This window comes from Lissotriton vulgaris, chromosome 6, assembly GCF_964263255.1.
Source record: "Lissotriton vulgaris chromosome 6, aLisVul1.2, whole genome shotgun sequence".
Classification (NCBI taxonomy): Eukaryota; Metazoa; Chordata; class Amphibia; order Caudata; family Salamandridae; genus Lissotriton; species Lissotriton vulgaris.
In genome coordinates, this window is record NC_141694.1 from 11,937,605 (window position 1) to 11,955,822 (window position 18,218).

At 47.6% G+C, this 18,218-nt stretch overlaps 1 protein-coding gene across 1 annotated transcript in view; it reads left to right on the plus strand.

Moving 5' to 3' along the window:
• Window positions 1-18,218, plus strand: part of LOC147706698 (phosphofurin acidic cluster sorting protein 2-like) — an 825,692-nt gene that overhangs the window by 620,953 nt on the left and 186,521 nt on the right. The window contains exon 11 of the mRNA XM_086925834.1: window positions 2,854-2,925. Coding sequence (XP_086781960.1) covers window positions 2,854-2,925 — 72 coding nt within the window. The remainder of the gene's footprint in view (window positions 1-2,853; window positions 2,926-18,218) is intronic.

Sequence of the window (18,218 nt, forward strand, 5' to 3'; positions counted from 1 at the left end):
TGTTGTGAGTATGAATCCTCATGCATAATAAATGAGGCTAGTTTCAAGGAAACTGATCGACATTTATTCAGCACATAACTGGGTAAAAGGTCAGTGCTAGAACCGTTATGCAGAGCAAGGGAGGATAAATGTTGGTGAAAGGTTGTTTGCCACTTAGGCCTAGTTTGGGGTACATAACACCGTACTGGTCTTCATGCATGAGAGTCTCTGCTCCTCTATTCCATGGCTGAGTCTTTCAAGGTTCAGGAGAGTGCTACCCCCCTGGATGAACCAGCACCGTCTCCGCTCCTCTGTTCCATGACTGAGTCTTCCAAGGTTCAGGAGAGTGCTACCTCTCTGGATGAACCAGCACCGTCTCCGCTCCTCTGTTCCATGACTGAGTCTTTCAAGGTTCAGGAGAGTGTTACCTCCCTGGATGAACCAGCACCGTCTCCGCTCCTCTGTTCCATGACTGAGTCTTTCAAGGTTCAGGAGAGTGCTACCTCCCGGGATGAACCAGCACCGTCTCCGCTCCTCTGTTCCATGGCTGAGTCTTTCAAGGTTCAGGAGAGTGCTACCTCCCGGGATGAACCAGCACCGTCTCTGCTCCCCTGCGTTCCATGGCTGAGTCTTTCAGGGTTCAGGAGAGTGCTACCTCTCTGGACGAACCAGCACCGTCTCTGCTCCTCTGTGTTCCATGGCTGAGTCTTCCAAGGTTCAGGAATGTCAGTGTTCATTATCGACAATGGCCTGTAATATCGAAGGTCATGCGGGTCTCTGTCCGGATTTAAATCACAACGATGATGACCTCCCTCATTGTACTCAGGAGTTCCAATGTGGCTTGGGCATCAACATACTCCTCTAAGAGTTTTGCTGGAAGTTGCCCTGAAAATCTGTGGTATAAGTCGGCTGGGAGGCTGAAGCCTTTTACCCCTTGACATTTCCTGACTAGCCTTGATCAGTTCCTCTTTCCACAGTTCAGCCTCCAACTCTTGCTGCTGCTCATCGGTTTGTGTAAAGGCATTGCTCTCAGCTCGGCCTCCATAGACGATTCAGAATTTGTGATGAGTCTTTAGTTAGAGCAATGCCAAATGCTGGCATAGCGTCTCGTTAATCCGAGCTTGAGGACGACCCTGATTCCAATGTAGCCAATTCTCTTAGGCAAGCTGCACAACAGTGCCACCACTGCAGCAATAATATTATATCCTGCTAATCAGTGTCTGTCTGCTGAGGATTGTCCCTCCAGACTTGTTGCGTCCCCCCCCCCTCCCCTCCTTGCATAAGATGCATGGCTGTTAAAGTTAGATTCAGTCTCCCTGGTAAACTCTACGCTAAATACCCCTGACTAGGGATCAACCATACGGTTGCTCAGTTGCCGCCCATCCAGCAGTGGGTTGGGTCATTTCCTCTTCTTCTGCCCCTCGCTACACACCCCTCACATGAGCCTTTATTTCCACAACTCTTAATGGAATGCTCTAAAAGATCCGTATACCTATAATAGCAATGTGTTGTGTATTCAGCATTGACACTCATGTCTCTACTTCCGCTTCCATCTGTGGCTCTTCCTCCAGTGGATCCCTCACCACCCCCTCAGTTTCAACCCCGGCCTGTTCTGCGGATTCCAGTTTCCATCTTCTCTTCCTTACAACCATCCTTGGTGGGGTCTGGAGGCAGCCGTACTCCGAGCGTTTACTTAGAATTTGTTGCTTCTCATCCTTGCCTCATGTATCTGTGTTTATGGTGGACTTATCTGACAGTAAAGCCGCATAGGGCACCCGGCGGACAGTCTCCTGGGATTTCAAAATATCCCCTTATCGAATGAATTCTTGGCCCCTGAGACTTCAAGCTGATATGACCAGAGCAAAGGCACCTTAGATGTGTTTGGAAGCCCTGTAGCTGTCACAGAACCTTACCATGTACAACAAAGTAGGCTGTCACTCTAGCTTTTGTGAGTAGGTTTCCTTGGATGAGTCCCTCGGAAAGGATTCTCCTTCTTACCAGGCTGTGCCTCCAGGGTTTCTCCAGGTCTCTGGTTGTGCCTATCCTTTAACCAAGTGCTCTTAAACTGTGCAGTCTAATTCTAAGTCAGGTGTTGTGGGGAGGTAAGGGGGGAATGGGGGCAGGGGGGGGGGGGGGGGGGGGCAGGACGACCTAATGAGGAAATATACATTCAAGCGTTCCAGTTACTGAATCCAACAATGTCCCTCACTGCTGGTGAAAATTATATCCAGCAGACGTGGGCCCTGGGAATATCCCTAAAGGTGTGAGAAGGTTGTCCGTGCAGGTGGGATGCTGGGGTTGCATCCTACCTGGAAGGGCACTATACATACATTTCCTTTAACGTCCACCACACTTCCCAAGACAGCCTGACATGGGGTTGGTTGTGCCAACCGTAGTGATGGTGGAGCTCCCTTGACATTGAATAGCTGCCAACATGTCTAACAGCGCCATCTTGGTAGAGCCCGAGACTCCTCCAGCTGCATAAACAGGACAGTTGGACTACCAGATGTGCCAGGGAGGACTACCAGGTGTGCAGGGAGGACTCCAGAGTCTTTGGAACTTTCTAAACTACCATCCTTCTCTAAATCAGGCGCCTAATCCTTCCTGCAGCTGATCATTGGGTATAAGCTGGGGCTTGGGTTTTCTCTTACTCAAACCATTTACAAGCAACAGTGACTTATTATACCCCAGAGGGCAGGTGCCCTTTGGTTTCAGGTCATGGCTCAGTGGATGAGGAGAGGGAAGTGTTGGGACCTGTGAAAGCGGTGGCATTTGCACCATTTCTATGTAACTAATCAGCAGATCTTCTATGCCTGGAAATGTTGCCATAGCCCCTTAGATTCTCACTTGTTGTGCACTTTTCTTTTCTTTTAGGTGGAAAGTGAAAATAGAAAATGCATCGCTCCTCGACTTCAGGAAGAGACGGGATCCGATGTTGCAGCCTTGGTGAGTTTGGCTGCATTGAATGTGTTCTCTATGGTTGATCAGCATCATCGTTCAGTTCCGGAGCCTATTCAGGGACGTGTCATCTCGTGAGCACAGGATCAGGGTCCATCCATTGAGTACTCAGGTATATTAAGTACAATTATCCAAAGGTCGGTTCATGTTCTTTGGCATTCAGGATACGTTGGTGAACTTGTGGCGTTGTCTGACTGCATAGGTCATCCTCACGAAGCTACATGGCAATAGTCATTATAACTGATCAGTAGCAATACGCTCCTCTCCTGGGAGAACTGAAGGGCTCTGTCCTAAGGGCTAAGTTACACCTATCAGGTTTGCACCAACTACCCATGTGTCTAGCACTAGCATCTTACAGGAGCGATTTGGTTACCAACTCTGCCATTCTATTTGCCTCCACCTCTGAAGCCTGATGAACCAGAAGCCAGGAGGTTGGGACAAGAGGACATAGAGGATTTTGTGGATTTTCCTTGCGTCGGACTAGCATCTGTACCTAGACATGCTCAAAGAGATATGCCTGGTCCCTTTCAGAAGGCACCAGAGGAAAGCACAGGCTTGTAATGAGCATTGCCTCACCCCCCTGAGTTGGGAACAATGAACAGGGCAACCGTCATGGGGCAGTCAGGCAGCTTGCAAGGTTCACTACAGCAGGCAGAATTTACAGCAAAGGTGAGTCTCGTGAATTTATGCTTTTCTGCCTTTGGGTGGATACAAAGGGCGCTCTAAGTCATTATTCCTATGACTTGGGTTCTTGCTGGATCACATATTCATTTGCGGTTCAGTTTCCGAACACCATTGTCTCACAGGTGAATAGTTTCTCTAGTTAGGATATACACATATCCAAATATATTTTCAAAAATATTGTGTGAAACATCCGTCAACGAAATGTCTTGAATTCTCAACAGCGTCAATGAAGTTGTCCTCGAGATCACCAGGCAGGTTTTTGTCCCCAAATAGGGGGGATGTTTCAGCAAAATGTTTCGGATCAAAAGGGGGTTGTTGTCCACAATGCAACCCGCAAGCGCGCTGACCTTTGTTTTTTGGCTTCCGGGTCAGGATACCAGATGTAATGTTTTCCAGAAGGTGGATAATATGTCCAAAGCACCACACAATTGAAAAATCTTGGTCCGTTGATTCGACAGGTCCAATGCTTATGTTTGTAGAGCACCGAACTGTAGTAACCAAATTCAAATATGAAAACACCGAGTACGTCTGTAGTTAAAAATGCTTTTAATTTCCAAATATTCAAATCCATTGTAATCAGAGGAAAAGACAGCTGACACGTGTTTCGTCGTAAGACGACTTTTTCAAGGCTATAAGTTTAAAAAGTCAGTTGTTACTTACAATAGAATATCAGGGTGTTGATAAAGTGTTCTGAGTTATTCACAGAACAAAAGAAAGGAAACAGGTGTGCTGAATTTTTTTTAAACCATCAAAGAGATTGTAAAAAAGATTAAGCCAACATGCAAGCATCCAGGACTGCTGTTTGCAGAGTAACCAGACAAGTAAAGTTCTTAGAAGTGCCCCTAAGTAGTCAATTAACTATTTAAATGTGCATAGATAAAAATAGCAAGATGACGAAAACCAAGAGATTTCAGTGAGTCAACCCAAAGATTCTAAGACAAGACACACCACAGTGTCAGACCTATACGGCAATACAGTCCAAAACACTGTGTCCCAAATACCACAATCTAAAATATATACCAATGGGTTTAAATTCCTCAAAACTTTCGCGGAAGACTAACGCTCAAATGAATATATTTCCTCAAGATTCCCACTGTGCCTCAGTGCCCCGTGGACAAGCCACAGTTGTGACAATTTTCCCAACAATATGTAATGGGTTCTTATATTATTTAGATCAAAGTACACTGTAAAGACACTGAAATGGAAAAGAAACAATCAGCTAAAAAATATTGTGAATGCGAGGTATCAAATGTCATAAGAAGTATTCATTTGAATTGCATAAAATTTAAGCTTCATCAGAGTTACGGCAACACAAGTACCAATAAGTTACTAGCCTAATGTCATTAAATTTAACAAACGGATGATCCCCAAGGACGTGATAAATGCATCGTGAAAAACGTTTCACAAGACACTGGCCTGCAAACAGAATAAAAGGTCATATGTTGTGACCCCCCCCCCCCCGCAAGGGCGAATCAGTAAATCTATGATACATTGCTTTATAATTTATCGCCTGTAAAACAATGATGTAGACTTATTGGGCAACAACGATACTCAAGAAAGCAGTAATACCCTCTTACCTAAAGTCATGTAGCAGCGCTGAAAAGTAAAGTCTGTAGTAGCCGAGCTCTCCACGTGACTAAACAAATTCTAAAAAAGCACACACAGTAAGGCGCTACTCAGTGTCTAGTGGAGTACGGTTCAACCCCCTGAAGTATTACCCACATGTATCTGCCCAGTAACTGAAATTTACCAGCACTGTTCCAGCACTGTTCCAGTTTTGGTCGGTATACACGCATGCGTAACCCAGTCACATGACCAGCTCTTTAAGAAGAGGGACTCGGCTCAGAAGAAAGTAACAAAGGCTTCAAATTCCCTGTATCTGAAAGAGACTGTAGTTATAGATTCCTTACCTTTAGAATTACCCCCAGGCGTCAGACTGAATACAGAGAATTTTTTCGTAGCAATACACCTGCGTGTCGGTAGGTGGCGTCGGTTGACTCTGCGTCAGTCGTCAGCGTTGTGGTCGCCGGAATGACGTCGTAGTATCTACTTAGACACCGCACCTGCGTGTTGACATCAGTTCATTCTTTTTCCACGCCAGTCAGCACAGATCCGGAGAGAGTGTGCCCCTTAGACATTTTTTGACTACACTTTATTGACTTTTGTCGACATCTTTTTAGAGTCTTTGATTCCTGGTGCACGAGGGATGTCCCATCGTCGGGCCATCTTCAAGCCTTGTGACTCCTGTCACAAGCTGATATCAGTCACCGAACCGCACCTCATGTGCCTCTGGTGCCTGGAGCGTGACCACGACCCGATGTCGTGCTCCGACTGCCGGACCATGAATCTGAAGTCTTTGCAGGAGCAGTCTCAAAAGCTCTTGGAGGCCCGGCACTCCGTTCCATGTCGTTCGAGGTCCCAGTCGAGAGAAAGGTCTCGGGACCGGTCGTGGAGCCACACCATTAGTCTTCGAAGTCTTCGCACTCATCGTGTAAGTCGAAGCACAACAAGAAGGCGAAGAAGCATCGCACTCTTCGCCTTCTCCCCATCCGTCAGCCAATGCGACGTGGGACCCGGAGCACCGGAGCGTCGTCGCTCTCTATATCCGTCTTCCGAGCCCGCTCCTGGGCGTCTCCTGCTCAGCTTCAAGCTTTTTACGAACCGAGTCACAGCATTTTTGGGCAGCCCGACTCCACAACCGCGCCTTCAGGCCCCACGGACTGGGGGCCCTGAGCCTTTGATGCCAGTTGCTCCGTCCCCGGCGCCAGAGGCCCCCTGAGGATCAGCGCCAGTTGACCTCACAGTTCCTTCCCCGGTGCCAATTCCAGTGACAACGCCCTGACGCCGGTTGTACCACCCAACCTGCGTCGACCCCGGCCTCACCCCCGACTTGGACTCGGTGCCGGACCGACGTCGCCCGACGTCTGTACTGACGCCGAAGGGTACTTTTGTACCGCTGTTCAGCCCTGGCGTTCCCTATCACCCTGAGTGGCTGCCAGAGGATGGTGAGGAGGACTAGGAGGGGTCTATTGACCATTTAGCTGACCTACTTGAGGAGCCGGACTGGCCAGAGGAGTTGGGTGATGCCAGTGGTTTGGATACCTCCCCAGATCCTGACATGCTCTCCCCCCCACCGTGGCTATGGAGGAGGGAGCTTCCTATGCAGTGGTGTTGCGTAGGGCAGCTTGAGCCTCTAGCTTTCTATGGTGGCATTCAGGAGTAATCGCCTGACAGTGGTGCTTCAGCCGGCAGCGGCATCTTTGGAGCCCATGCTGCCTTTAATGAAGCCCTCACAAACATCCTTTTGGGCACTTGGTCCAAGCCCAGCACCTGGGCTCCTGTAATCAGGATGATTGCCGACGCCACCAACCGGCCCTAGGTGACCCACTTTTTCTCTACCAACACCTAACCCCCGAGAGCTTGGTGATCCAAGCCTCGTCCTCTAGAGGCGCATTCCCTGCTGCTCCCACAGATAGGGACTCCATGAAGCTAGACCACCTTGGGAAGAAGATGTTTTCTTCCTCCAGCATAGGACTGCAGTCAGTGAATACTGCATGCTTCTTGGGCCGTTATACCCATACGGTGTGGGATACGGTTGAATAAGTGCTGCCACAGTGCCCGGAGGAGGCCCGGGCCGTGCTCACCTGCGCAGTTGCTGAGGGTCGAGACACAGCTAAATTCATCATCAGGTGTGGGCTGTATACCGCCGACTCTCTGGGCAGAACGGTTTCCACATTGGCAACCCTGAGGCGCTACTCCTGGTTGAGGACGTCTGGTTTGTCGGGTGATGTCTAATTCAGCCTTTTCGACATGCCCTTTGATGGCCGTCACCTGTTGGGTGACAAGGCGGACTAAGCGCTCAAGCGCTTAAAGGATTTTAGGGCTACGGCCAGATCCTTGGGCCTCCCAACAATCTCTTAATAATAATAATAATAATAATAATAATAAGGCATTTATAAAGCGCATGGCTGCACAAAACTGTGTATCCCCGTGCTTACTGCTAACAAAAAACTATCAGAGGGAAAAGAGTCGGAAAAGAATCATAACATAAATTTATTGCGGGAAGAGGTGAGTTTTTAATTTAGCTCTGAATAGAGTTTCCGAGGGTTCCATTCGCAGATGCACTGGGAGGGCATTCCAATGTTTCACTGCTAAGTAGCGAAAGGATCTGCCCCCCATTTTTGCTCTGGAAATACGGGGAAGTTTGAATTGTGTCATACCAGATGATCTTAGGTCTCTGATCGGGCGATGGATGGTTAAGAGATTTCTGAGGTAGATAGGTCCTTTATTGTGGGCAATCCGATGGGCGTAGCAAAGGCTTTTAAATCTGATTCTTTCCCTGACAGGGAGCCAGTGCAATTTGGACAGGGCAGCTTTGGAAGATGTTCTTCTGGGAAGACCCAGCACCATGCGAACGGCAGCATTTTGAATGCATTGTAGCTGGTGTAAATGCTTCTGGTTAAGGCCTAAAAGGAGAACGTTTCCGTAATCTAAATGAGGTGTTATTAGAGCGTGTACAATGGTTTTTCTGGCTCCAATAGGGATAAGATCAATGATTTTCCGCAGGGTTTTTAACGTGCCAAAGCACTTGCCTGTTATTTTGCTGACTTGGGATTTTCCCGAAAGATCCGAGTCAATCATAACCCCTAAATTTTTTACCTTTTCTACAGGGCAGGGTAGTTTACCCAGGGTCGTAGGCCACCATGCCTGGGACCATATTGATGTTTTGTTCCCTACCACCAACACCTCTGTCTTGTCTCCATTTAAGCGGAGGCAATTGTTGTCCATCCAAGTGGCTACAGCAGCCATGCAACCAGAGAAATAGGTGGCATATTTCTCGCTGTCTGGGGTGAGTTTAAACATTAGTTGGGTGTCGTCGGCATAACTGACAATGCCCACCCCAAAATCCTCCACAACGTGGGCCAGGGGTTCCATATAGATGTTGAATAAGGTAGGGCTCAAACTGGAGCCCTGTGGAACCCCATGGCTCACGTCACGAGAAGATGATTTAAAGGGTGGGCAGTGCAGCTGAAATGATCTTTTGGTGAGAAAAGACTCGAGCCAAGATAATGCATGATCTTTCACTCCTGTGTCCGAGAGTCGGGACAGCAGCGTGGAATGAAGCACAGTATCAAAAGCTGCGCTTAGGTCTAGCATGACCAGCGCTGCTGTCTCTCCCTCGTCCACCATTCTACGGATACACTCCGTGGAATACAGAACAGCAGGTTCTGTGGAATAGCCAGGTCTAAAACCCGATTGGGTGGGGTGGAGTATAGTTTCCTTTTTTCTGAAAAAGCCATAAGCTGTTTATTAACTATTTTTTCTATTATCTTGGCACATTGCGGCAGGAGAGAGATGGGCCTGAGGTTTTGGAACTGAGTGATAGGGATATTGGGTTTCTTTTTTAGAGGTATGACTTGCGCTGTTTTCCAAGCCTCCGGTACATTACATTCTTGAAAGGATAGGGTTATCATGTTTCTTATATGATCTATAAGAAAGTTTTCCATGATGTCCATACTTTTTGCCAATGGGCACACATCGCTAGGGGAACCTGAATGAATACTCTTGATGATGTTAATAAGGTCTTTTTTGTCAGGTGTAGTGAATTTGGTAAGTGTGGAATTTTGAGTAGGGGAGGTTTTAGTCATTGCCTCCTTTCCTAATTTAGAGGGTGTGGGGAAGGTAGCATGAATTTTCTCGACTTTTTCGATGAAGAAATCTGCTATTTGTTCACATATATCGTTAGAATATGTGTCTTGCGTATCTAACTGTGTGGTATCTGTTAGTTCTTTATAGATACGAAACAGTTCCTTCGTAGGGTTGTCTGCCTTCTCAATTCTGGTTTTGAAAAAGACGCTTTTTTCCTCTCTTACCATTTTCTGGTATTTTTTTAGTTCCGATCTATAAATTTCCTTAAGTTCGGGAGTGTAACTTTTTCTCCATTTGCGTTCTATCACTTTGCATTGGGTCTTTGCGATTTTTAGTTTCTCAGAGTACCAAGGTTCTGATTTGGTTCTTCTGACAGGGGGTTTCGAGGTCCACGGGGCGATTTTGTCTAATGCCTTACCTAGCCATAATTCATAGTTATTCCATGTGTCTTGTAAGGACTGACCTGCAGGGGGGGAGTGTTCCTCTAATGCGCTGATAAATCGTTCAGGGGTATAGTTTTTCCAATTGCGGCGCTTTAGAGAAAGTAATTTATTGGGAGCGTTGTTGGTAATGTTAGTAGGTATGTTGAAAGTAATTATATGATGGTCGGACCAGATTATAGGGGCCGGGGGGAAAATTTCAATTCCTTCCCAAGTAGCAAAGATTGGGTCAAGGAGGTGACCTTGTTGATGAGTAGAGTTGGTGGATAGCAATTTTATTCCCAGCGAGTGCAGTGCTGTCTTGAGTATTTGTGCCTCTTTTGCATTATTGTCTTCAAAATGAAGATTAAGGTCACCTAAGATCATAAAATTATTATGTCTTATGGCTAACTGGGTGGATGCTTCTATGAGTTGATTGCAGAAAGGGGTTGCAGTGCCAGGAGGGCGATATATAAGGAGACCAGTAATGGTCGTAGATGAGGTCAAATTTATAGAGAATGTACCACATTCACTGTTTATGATGGCCTTATTAGTGAGGGTACATTCTAGCTCCTTTTTGCATATGAGTGCGAGTCCTCCACCACGTTGTTTTGGCCTATCGATTCTTAGAAGACTGTAGTTCGAGGGCACTGTCTCTAGGATATGGGGGGAGGAGGATTCCTCCAACCATGTTTCAGTGAGAAACATTACATCGAAGTCACATTTCTGTAATAGATCGTGTATTTCAGTTTTATGTTTTTTCATTGATCTGCAATTGAGCATCATCATTTTTAATTTGGTCGTGGGGGCAGCATTGTTCTTAGCTGTGGGAAGTGATTTGTTGCATTTTTTACAATGCGCAGGTATCATATTGGGGTCTATGGTGTGCAGACAGGATTTGTTAGAGGTCTTACCCAGTTCGAATAGAGTTGTTTGAGTAGTGGATTCTCTGATGATCATCCTCCCAGTCTGTCTCAAGAGGTTTTTCTGTGGGGGCATGGAGTCCTGCCCCATGCCCCGTTCGGTCGCGGACGGGTGCAGACAGTTTCTTGCCCGTGCAGTCTACCTTTCGTCCCCTTTGTGGCTACGGAAGAGGTACCCCACCACGTTCCACCCAATAGAGTCACAGGGCCATGCAAGCTGTCCATTTTATGTGTGACGGCATACGTGGGACCCTTCGGCGCAGGTCTGGGGCTAGTGGGCGGGCCAGTACACCCATACCCCCCTGCAGCAGCCTCCAAACCTTCCTAGTCCAATTCACCATCACCTTCCCCACTGGCACAACATCACGTCGGACAGGTGGGTTTTGCAGATAGTCCGAAGGTGCTATTCCCTCCCCTTTGAGACTACCCTTCCCTTCAGGCCACCAGCCCTCCATCGCATGTCGGAGTAACACTTGGCCCTTCTCCGCCAGGAAGTTGCAGCGCTCTTTGCCAAGGGAACTATTGAACTGATCCCTGTGCTAGAAGTTGGTTGTGGTTGCTATTCCCACTACTTTCTGGTACAGAAGAAGGACTAAGCCTGCGTCCTATTTAAGACCTCAAGGCCCTCAACGGCTTCCTCGGTAAGGGGAAGTTCAAAATGGACACTTTGGCTCAAGTCCTATCTGCCCTCGATCCCAGAGACTGGATGGTAGCGTTGGGCTTGCAAGACGCCTGTTTCCACATCCCCGTCCTGCCAGCCCACAGGCGTTGCCTACGGTTTACAGTAGGCCAGGAGCATTTTCAGTTTACCGTGCTCCCCTTTGGCCTTACCATCGCCCCTCAGGTGTTCATTAAAGTGATGGTGGAGATCAGGGGTTCCAGTCATCCCCTATCTCGACAACTGGCTGTTGAAGGCGGGCTCGCCCTAGGCTGTCGTCTCCCACCTCCAGACTATGGCGGACCTCCTGCATTCACTGGGGTTCACTATCAACATGCTGAAGTCACACCTGATTCCCTTGCAGAAGCTCCTTTGCATCGGAGCAGTTCTGGATACCTTGCAGTTTCGGGCTTATCCTCCCAAGCAGCAGGTCCAGGATATTCAGGCTATGATACCGATGTTTCAGCCTCCATCCCGGATTTTGGTGAGAATGACCCTGAGGCTGGTGGGCCTCATGGCCTCCTGCATCCTGCTGGTGGATCACACCAGATGGCACATGCGGGCTCTGCAGTAGGACCTGAAGTTCCATTGGGCGCAGCATCAGGGAAATCTTTCCGACATTGTCTAGATATCTGAGGGAACTGCATATCAGTTGCAATGGTAGCTCACAAACCAGAATTGGGTCAACGTCAGATCTCTCCCCCTTCCCCAACCAGAGTTCACAGTGGTGACAGATTCATCACTCCTGGGATGGGACGGCCACATGGGAGAGGCAGAGATCAGGGTTATCTGGTCTCCGGCGGTGTCCAGGCTCCACATCAACCTTCAGGAGCTTCAGGCGATCCGTCTTGCACTGAAGGCATTCCTTCCTTCTGTCAAAGGAAGAGTAGTGCAGGTGTTCACGGACAAAACCACCGCCATGTGGTACTGAAAGAAACAGCGCAGGGTGGGGTCGTGGACCCTATGTCAAGAGGTTCTACGCCTTTGGACATGGCTGGAACATCAGGGCATATCCCTGGTGGTTCAACACCTGGCAGGTTTCTTGAATGCCAGGGCAGACAAACTCATCCGCTGGTGCATGATGGATCACAAATGGCGTCTTCACTCGGAGGGGGTGCAAAGTCTCTTTCAGCAGTGGGGAGATCCTTGGTTAGATCTGATTGCCACCGAAGAGAATGCGCAATGTCAGCAGATCTGCGTGTTGGAGGTTCCAAGGCGTCACTCGCTCAGCAACGCTTTTCATCGCGAGTGGAGTTGCGGCCTCCTGTACGCCTTTCCGCCTGTACCACTTCCACCCGGAGCTGGAGAAGATCAAGTGCAACTGGGCCCAAGTTGTTCTTGTGGCTCCCGAATGGGCACGAAGTGTCTGGTACCCCGAGCTCTTGAAAATAGCCATCGATCCTCCGATCAGACTGCCTCTTTGGGAGCATCTTCTGTCGCAGAAGCAGGGGACGGTCCTCCTCCTGAACTTGTCCAGCCTCCACCTCTTTGCGTGGAGATTCAGCGGCGACAGTTGACATCTTTTGACCTTCCTCCTGAACTCTGTTACGTTATCTTGGCAGCCAGGCGTCCCTCCACTAAACTGTATACGCCTGTAGATGAACCAAATTTGTGGCATGGTGCACAGCAAAGGCTGTGGATCCCCTTTCTGCCCTTCTTTCAGAGGTTCTCCTCGCATTCTATCTTTGGCCCAGCAGTGCTGTGCTCTGGGCTCTCTGAAAGGCTATCTTTTGGCCATTTTGGACTTTCTTCGCCTTACTGATCACCCTTTTCTTTTCAAGTCCCCTATTGTAGATAGATTCCCGAAGGGCATTACTTATCTCTTTCTTCCTTCTCCTTTCGTAATGCCCCAATGGAACTTAAATCTTGTTCTTACTTATCTTATGTGTTCTCCCTTTGAACCACTACATAATTGTCCTCTTCATCTTCTCACTATACAGACTCCTTTACTGCTCGTCATCACCCGCAGGGTGGGTGTGCTTAAGGCTCTGTCCTCCAAGCCTCCTTTTCTTGCTGTTCATCTGGACAAAGTGGTCCTTTGTACTAGGCCTTCTTTTCTGCCCAAAGTGGTTACCTCTTTCCACATAGGTCAGACCATCACATTGCCCACCTTCTTCCCTCCTCCACACCCTTCCAAAGAGGAAGAGAGACTCCATCGTCTGGACGCAAAACATGCGCTGTCCTTCTACCTTGACCGCACTAAAGTTTTCTGGGTGGACGATCAACTCTTCGTGGATTATGTGGGCCCCAAGAAAGGTTGTGCTGTGCACAAACGTACCATCTCTCGATGAATTGTCCTATGCATCAAAATCTGTTATTCTTTGGCGAAGAAGGAACCTCTAGTGGGACTCCGTGTCCCCTCTACCAGGGCGACGCCATCCACTACTGCTTTGGAACGTGGAGTTTTGTTGATTGACATCTGCCAGGCGGCCATGTGGGCATCCCTGCACATGTTCACAAAACTTTACTGCCTGGATACCCAAGACTGGAGAGACAACGTTTTGGGCCGTTCTGTTCTCCAGGACTTCCTGGTGTGAACTTAGTTTGCAGACCCACCTTCGGGGTTGGCATTGCTGGGGTATCTAGTTTAAGGTAAGGAATCTATAACTACAGTCTCTTTCAGATCAACAAGTTCCTTACCTTCGGTAACTATGTATCTGTAAGAGACATATGTAGTTATAGATTCCTTACCGCCCCACCCATCCTACCCGTTCTGCCAACTGACTTCTAGGGATAGGGACTCCCTTACGGGGCCTTAGTTATGGCACACAAATGGTCAGTGTCTTGCATGGGTCTGCGCTTCTTGCGTGGAAATTCCTGTCAGAATGACATCAGCACGCAGGGGCGGCGTCGAAGTAGACCCTGCAACGTCATCCGGTGACCACAGCGCCGGCGACCGATGTGGTGTCAACCGACTCCACCTATCGACGTGCAGGGCTACTGCTACAAAATAAATTCACCAGATGCGGTCTGACGCCTGGGGGAAATTCTAAAGGTATGGAATCTATAACTACATATGTCTCTTACATCATTACCGAAGGTAAGTAAATTGTTCAACAGGTATAGTTGCAAGTAGAACATAAATACACCTTTTTCATTACAATGTTGATATCGATATATAACCATACATGTAAGATGTAAAATTGCAGACACATGGGATAGAAAATGTATTTTTATGCATATGTACCGGTGTTGCTGACAACAAGGGTGACTCGCTCCATATGTTCGGATAAGCAGCGATACAGGTCATTTTCTCATAAAAGTGTGTCCATTCATTTATGCAGAAACCCAAATAATGTGATCCAATGATTAATCATTTGAAAAACGTAAAGGTTCCTATCTGTGTTGAAACCGAAGTCTACAGCTCTAAGTTTTGTTATCCAGCTTGTCTCCAATTTCCTCAACACTTGTGTCCTATTACCTCCTCGCGGATGATCCCGGCCACCCCGATACCGCTGAATCTTACGGCAATTCGCCAGACCCATGGCAAGTATTAAAATGTACAGGTAAAGGGTAATTCTTGTTGTCATTTCTGATAGCACGAATGTGCTCCTGAATTCTTTCTTTCATGGGCCTAATGGTGCTGCCAATGTAAATGCATGCTAGCAGTGGTCACTTTGGACACACAGACCAGTGCTACAAGTGAACACTGATCCCTTCTTTGGTGCTGCATGCCATTTGGTTCTACGTGGGCTAGTGCTGCAGCTGTGACAGCATTGTTGACTGGATTCACCCCGGCACACTGAAGCAATGCAGCAGACACACCACTCTGGTTCAGGGACTGTCTTTGAGTCGGGAGCAGGGCAGGCAAACTCTTCTTGAATCTGGTGGACAAACCATAGTACCATGGTTAACCGCTGGATCTCCCTGTGGTGAACATCACCAGGGTCAGCCGCTCTTGTCTTTCTCTTCTGAAGGGTCGGCTCACTCCTTCCTTCTTCGTTTAAGCAGTACTCGCCGGGCACTCCAAGGCCAGGAAAAAAGTTTCTCTAGACCAGACTGCAGGTCCTCACCTCTGGGAAGCTGCCTGTCAGGCAGAAACCAGCTCTGGTTATGCTTCAGTAACAGTGAGTACTCTGTGAAGCTTCCCCATCTTTGGTTGAAGAGAACTTAGAACTGGAACAAGAAGTGAGTCAGCAGCTCCCCCTCTTACACAGGTACAGCAGACATGATGTGTATTCTCAGTCTGCACTTTCAGACTGGTTTGGGTAAGTTCTCTTTTTTTTGTTTTCTTCTCAGACTGTTTTCAAGACTTCCAGACTCATCATTTGTTTTGAGTAATGCTCAAGAATTGAAGATGGCTGACAACATGGGGCCAACAAACAGTGGTTCTGCAGCCCAGGACCTGTAATCCTGCAAATATTGCCAACAGCAGGTACCCTCAACGGACCTAGCATGCAGCTGGCATATAGTTTGTTGCATATGGCTCTGGTTGGAGGTACTTTCTAGCTATGGTCTTCCCTGACACTTCAGGGTCCCTTTCCCAGACTGTCAGCGGACTCTGGCTGTTCGCTGCCCCAGACAACACAGCTCTTGTGGACCAAACTCGGTCTTTGAACCGATCCAGAGCGCCACTATTGGACTTGGCCGCCGGCTTCTAACAGCCACCATTTCTGGGTTCCCATCTCCACATGAATTACTACACTGTCTTGAGGAAAATATAGGGGCCAGTGTGGACAAAATATTTCCTGGTACTGCCTCAGTGGTGATTGGCCTCAACATAGCTTGATGTGTTGTTGTTAGACAGTTGGTGGGCAGCAGAAAGGCCTGGTGCTACACTCCCAACAACAGCAATACATTTTTACACAGGACGTTTGGCAAAGAAGGTTGCCCCAGTGAACCTGCTACAGATAATGGTACACAATCTGTTTCAGATGAGATGAAGCCATTTCTGGATGAGCATGGTATGGCACACACGTGGACAGCTTTGATACTCATCACTTCGATATTCTACTAGCCGACTAATCTCAATTTATATTAAAAAATTAGAATCCAGAGCCAACAGTTTGCAGGACCAGGTCTTGCATATTTTCCTCACTTTCTTTCTTCAGAGTTTCACATTTTCTTATATAATCATTTCTTGTATATTCTACAAGTACACAAACCGCAGTCAGTGTGGTTTAACATCAAGGCTGCAAAGCAACATAAGAAAGAAATGGACAATCTCTTCAATGTACGCATATTTTGCAACAAACAAACACCTTCATCATATATAAATATCACTTAAAAACATTACAAGCACGTTGGGCCTGAGAAAAAGGGGGTGAGGGTCCGAAAACACGTTTTCCCCATACACGTCTCTATTGGAAAATTGAGGAGCGCTACAGCCTAAACGACTGAACAGAATTACACAAAATTTGGTGTCAATTTGTGGAGTAGGTTTTGAAAAAATAGGATTCAAAATATGTGTGTATATAGAGGTACAATAGCACCGCTAGAGCACAGGATCAAAAGGTAAAATCTGATTGGCTGCTTCACGTCAACAGAGATGTTTGGCAGCCATTTTAGGACTTGGTTCCCGAGTCCTTAAAAGTTTTTTCTTTTAACCCTGTGGGTGGCAGGGTAGGGATACCCTGAACCGTAGGTCTTGTGGGAGGGGTTGAAGGATCCAAGAATATAAATGGTTTCAGAGATAGTTCCGCGTGTGGCAGTTACTCTCTGGGTGAGGTGCTGGTGGTTGGTACAATTACCTCGATACATACTCATTGAATCTGTATGGCGTCCTGTCTTCGTATCACTAGGGTTGCAGGTATTAGATAATAATGTGGAAAGGATTCTAAGGCACAATCTTTGGTGACGTTCTTCCCAGGGATAGCGCACCGAACGGTGACTACTTATGAGATGGAGTTAAGTAACATAAGGTTGGACTTCAACTACGAATGATCGATTTATTAATCCATAGAACCACTATGCAGACACGGAGCGGGCATATGCTGATTTATCTGTTATCGGGCAAGATATAGGAATCTTATTCAATGACTAGCAAAGCGAAGTGCAAGTGTTGACTATCCAGGGTGGGCAACTCCACCCAGCTATTGATTGATTGCAGGCGTAAGATTCACAGTGTCTGTAAGGCACAAGAAGTGTGTGTGTGTATGTGTATATTTACTGGCAAAAACATACGTTAAAGCAACATTATAGGTAGATGTGCTAAAATGATCTTTGTGTAGAAAAAACGCTAACATTCACTGAAAAAAACAAAAGGTTAAAGAAACGTTATAGTTACGTGTATTTGTCAGTGACAACATTAACATTTCGCATTTTTTTTAAACACAGAAAATCATCAGTTATAGTTAGCAGAGCTAACTGTAACTTGCATCCCAGCCACGTACTGCTTATGACGTCACATATTACATCACTCATGACATGTTCTAGGGCATCACTGTTGACATCATTCTAGGGTTATGTTAACGTAAAGTAATATTATATTACCATACGTACAGCCAACTCCTGCCACTGAGGAGGGTTGGCCACATGGCCCTGGGGACCTCAGGGCCATTACTAAATAAAAGGAGAATGGGCCCCCCTCCTCAAGCCTTGTTAGGCCCTGGGGACTCCATCCCACAGGGCCTTTTTAAGGTCCGGGGAGGGGGGCTACGTGCCCCTCCCCCCCAAGCCACATCAGGCCCCAGGGCTGTTTTTTTTTATTAAAGGGGAGAAGGGCTATGTGGGTCCCCCTCCCCGAGCCTTGTCAGGCTGTGGGTTCCCCATCCCCCCGGGCCATTACTAAAATTAAAGGGTGGGGGGCCCAAAGGGAGCAGCGATTATGCTGTTCCCTCAGGGCTGGAGCAACATTTTGATCTGTTTGCCTTCCCGCATCAGTGTGGACAGGGAAACACATCAAAAGCCTGCTCCCAGACGGTGGGAGCATTTTTAAAGCACCCACCAGCTGGGAGCAAACTTTGTGTTTGCTCCCACTTGGCGGGCGATTCAGAAATGCTCCCTCCA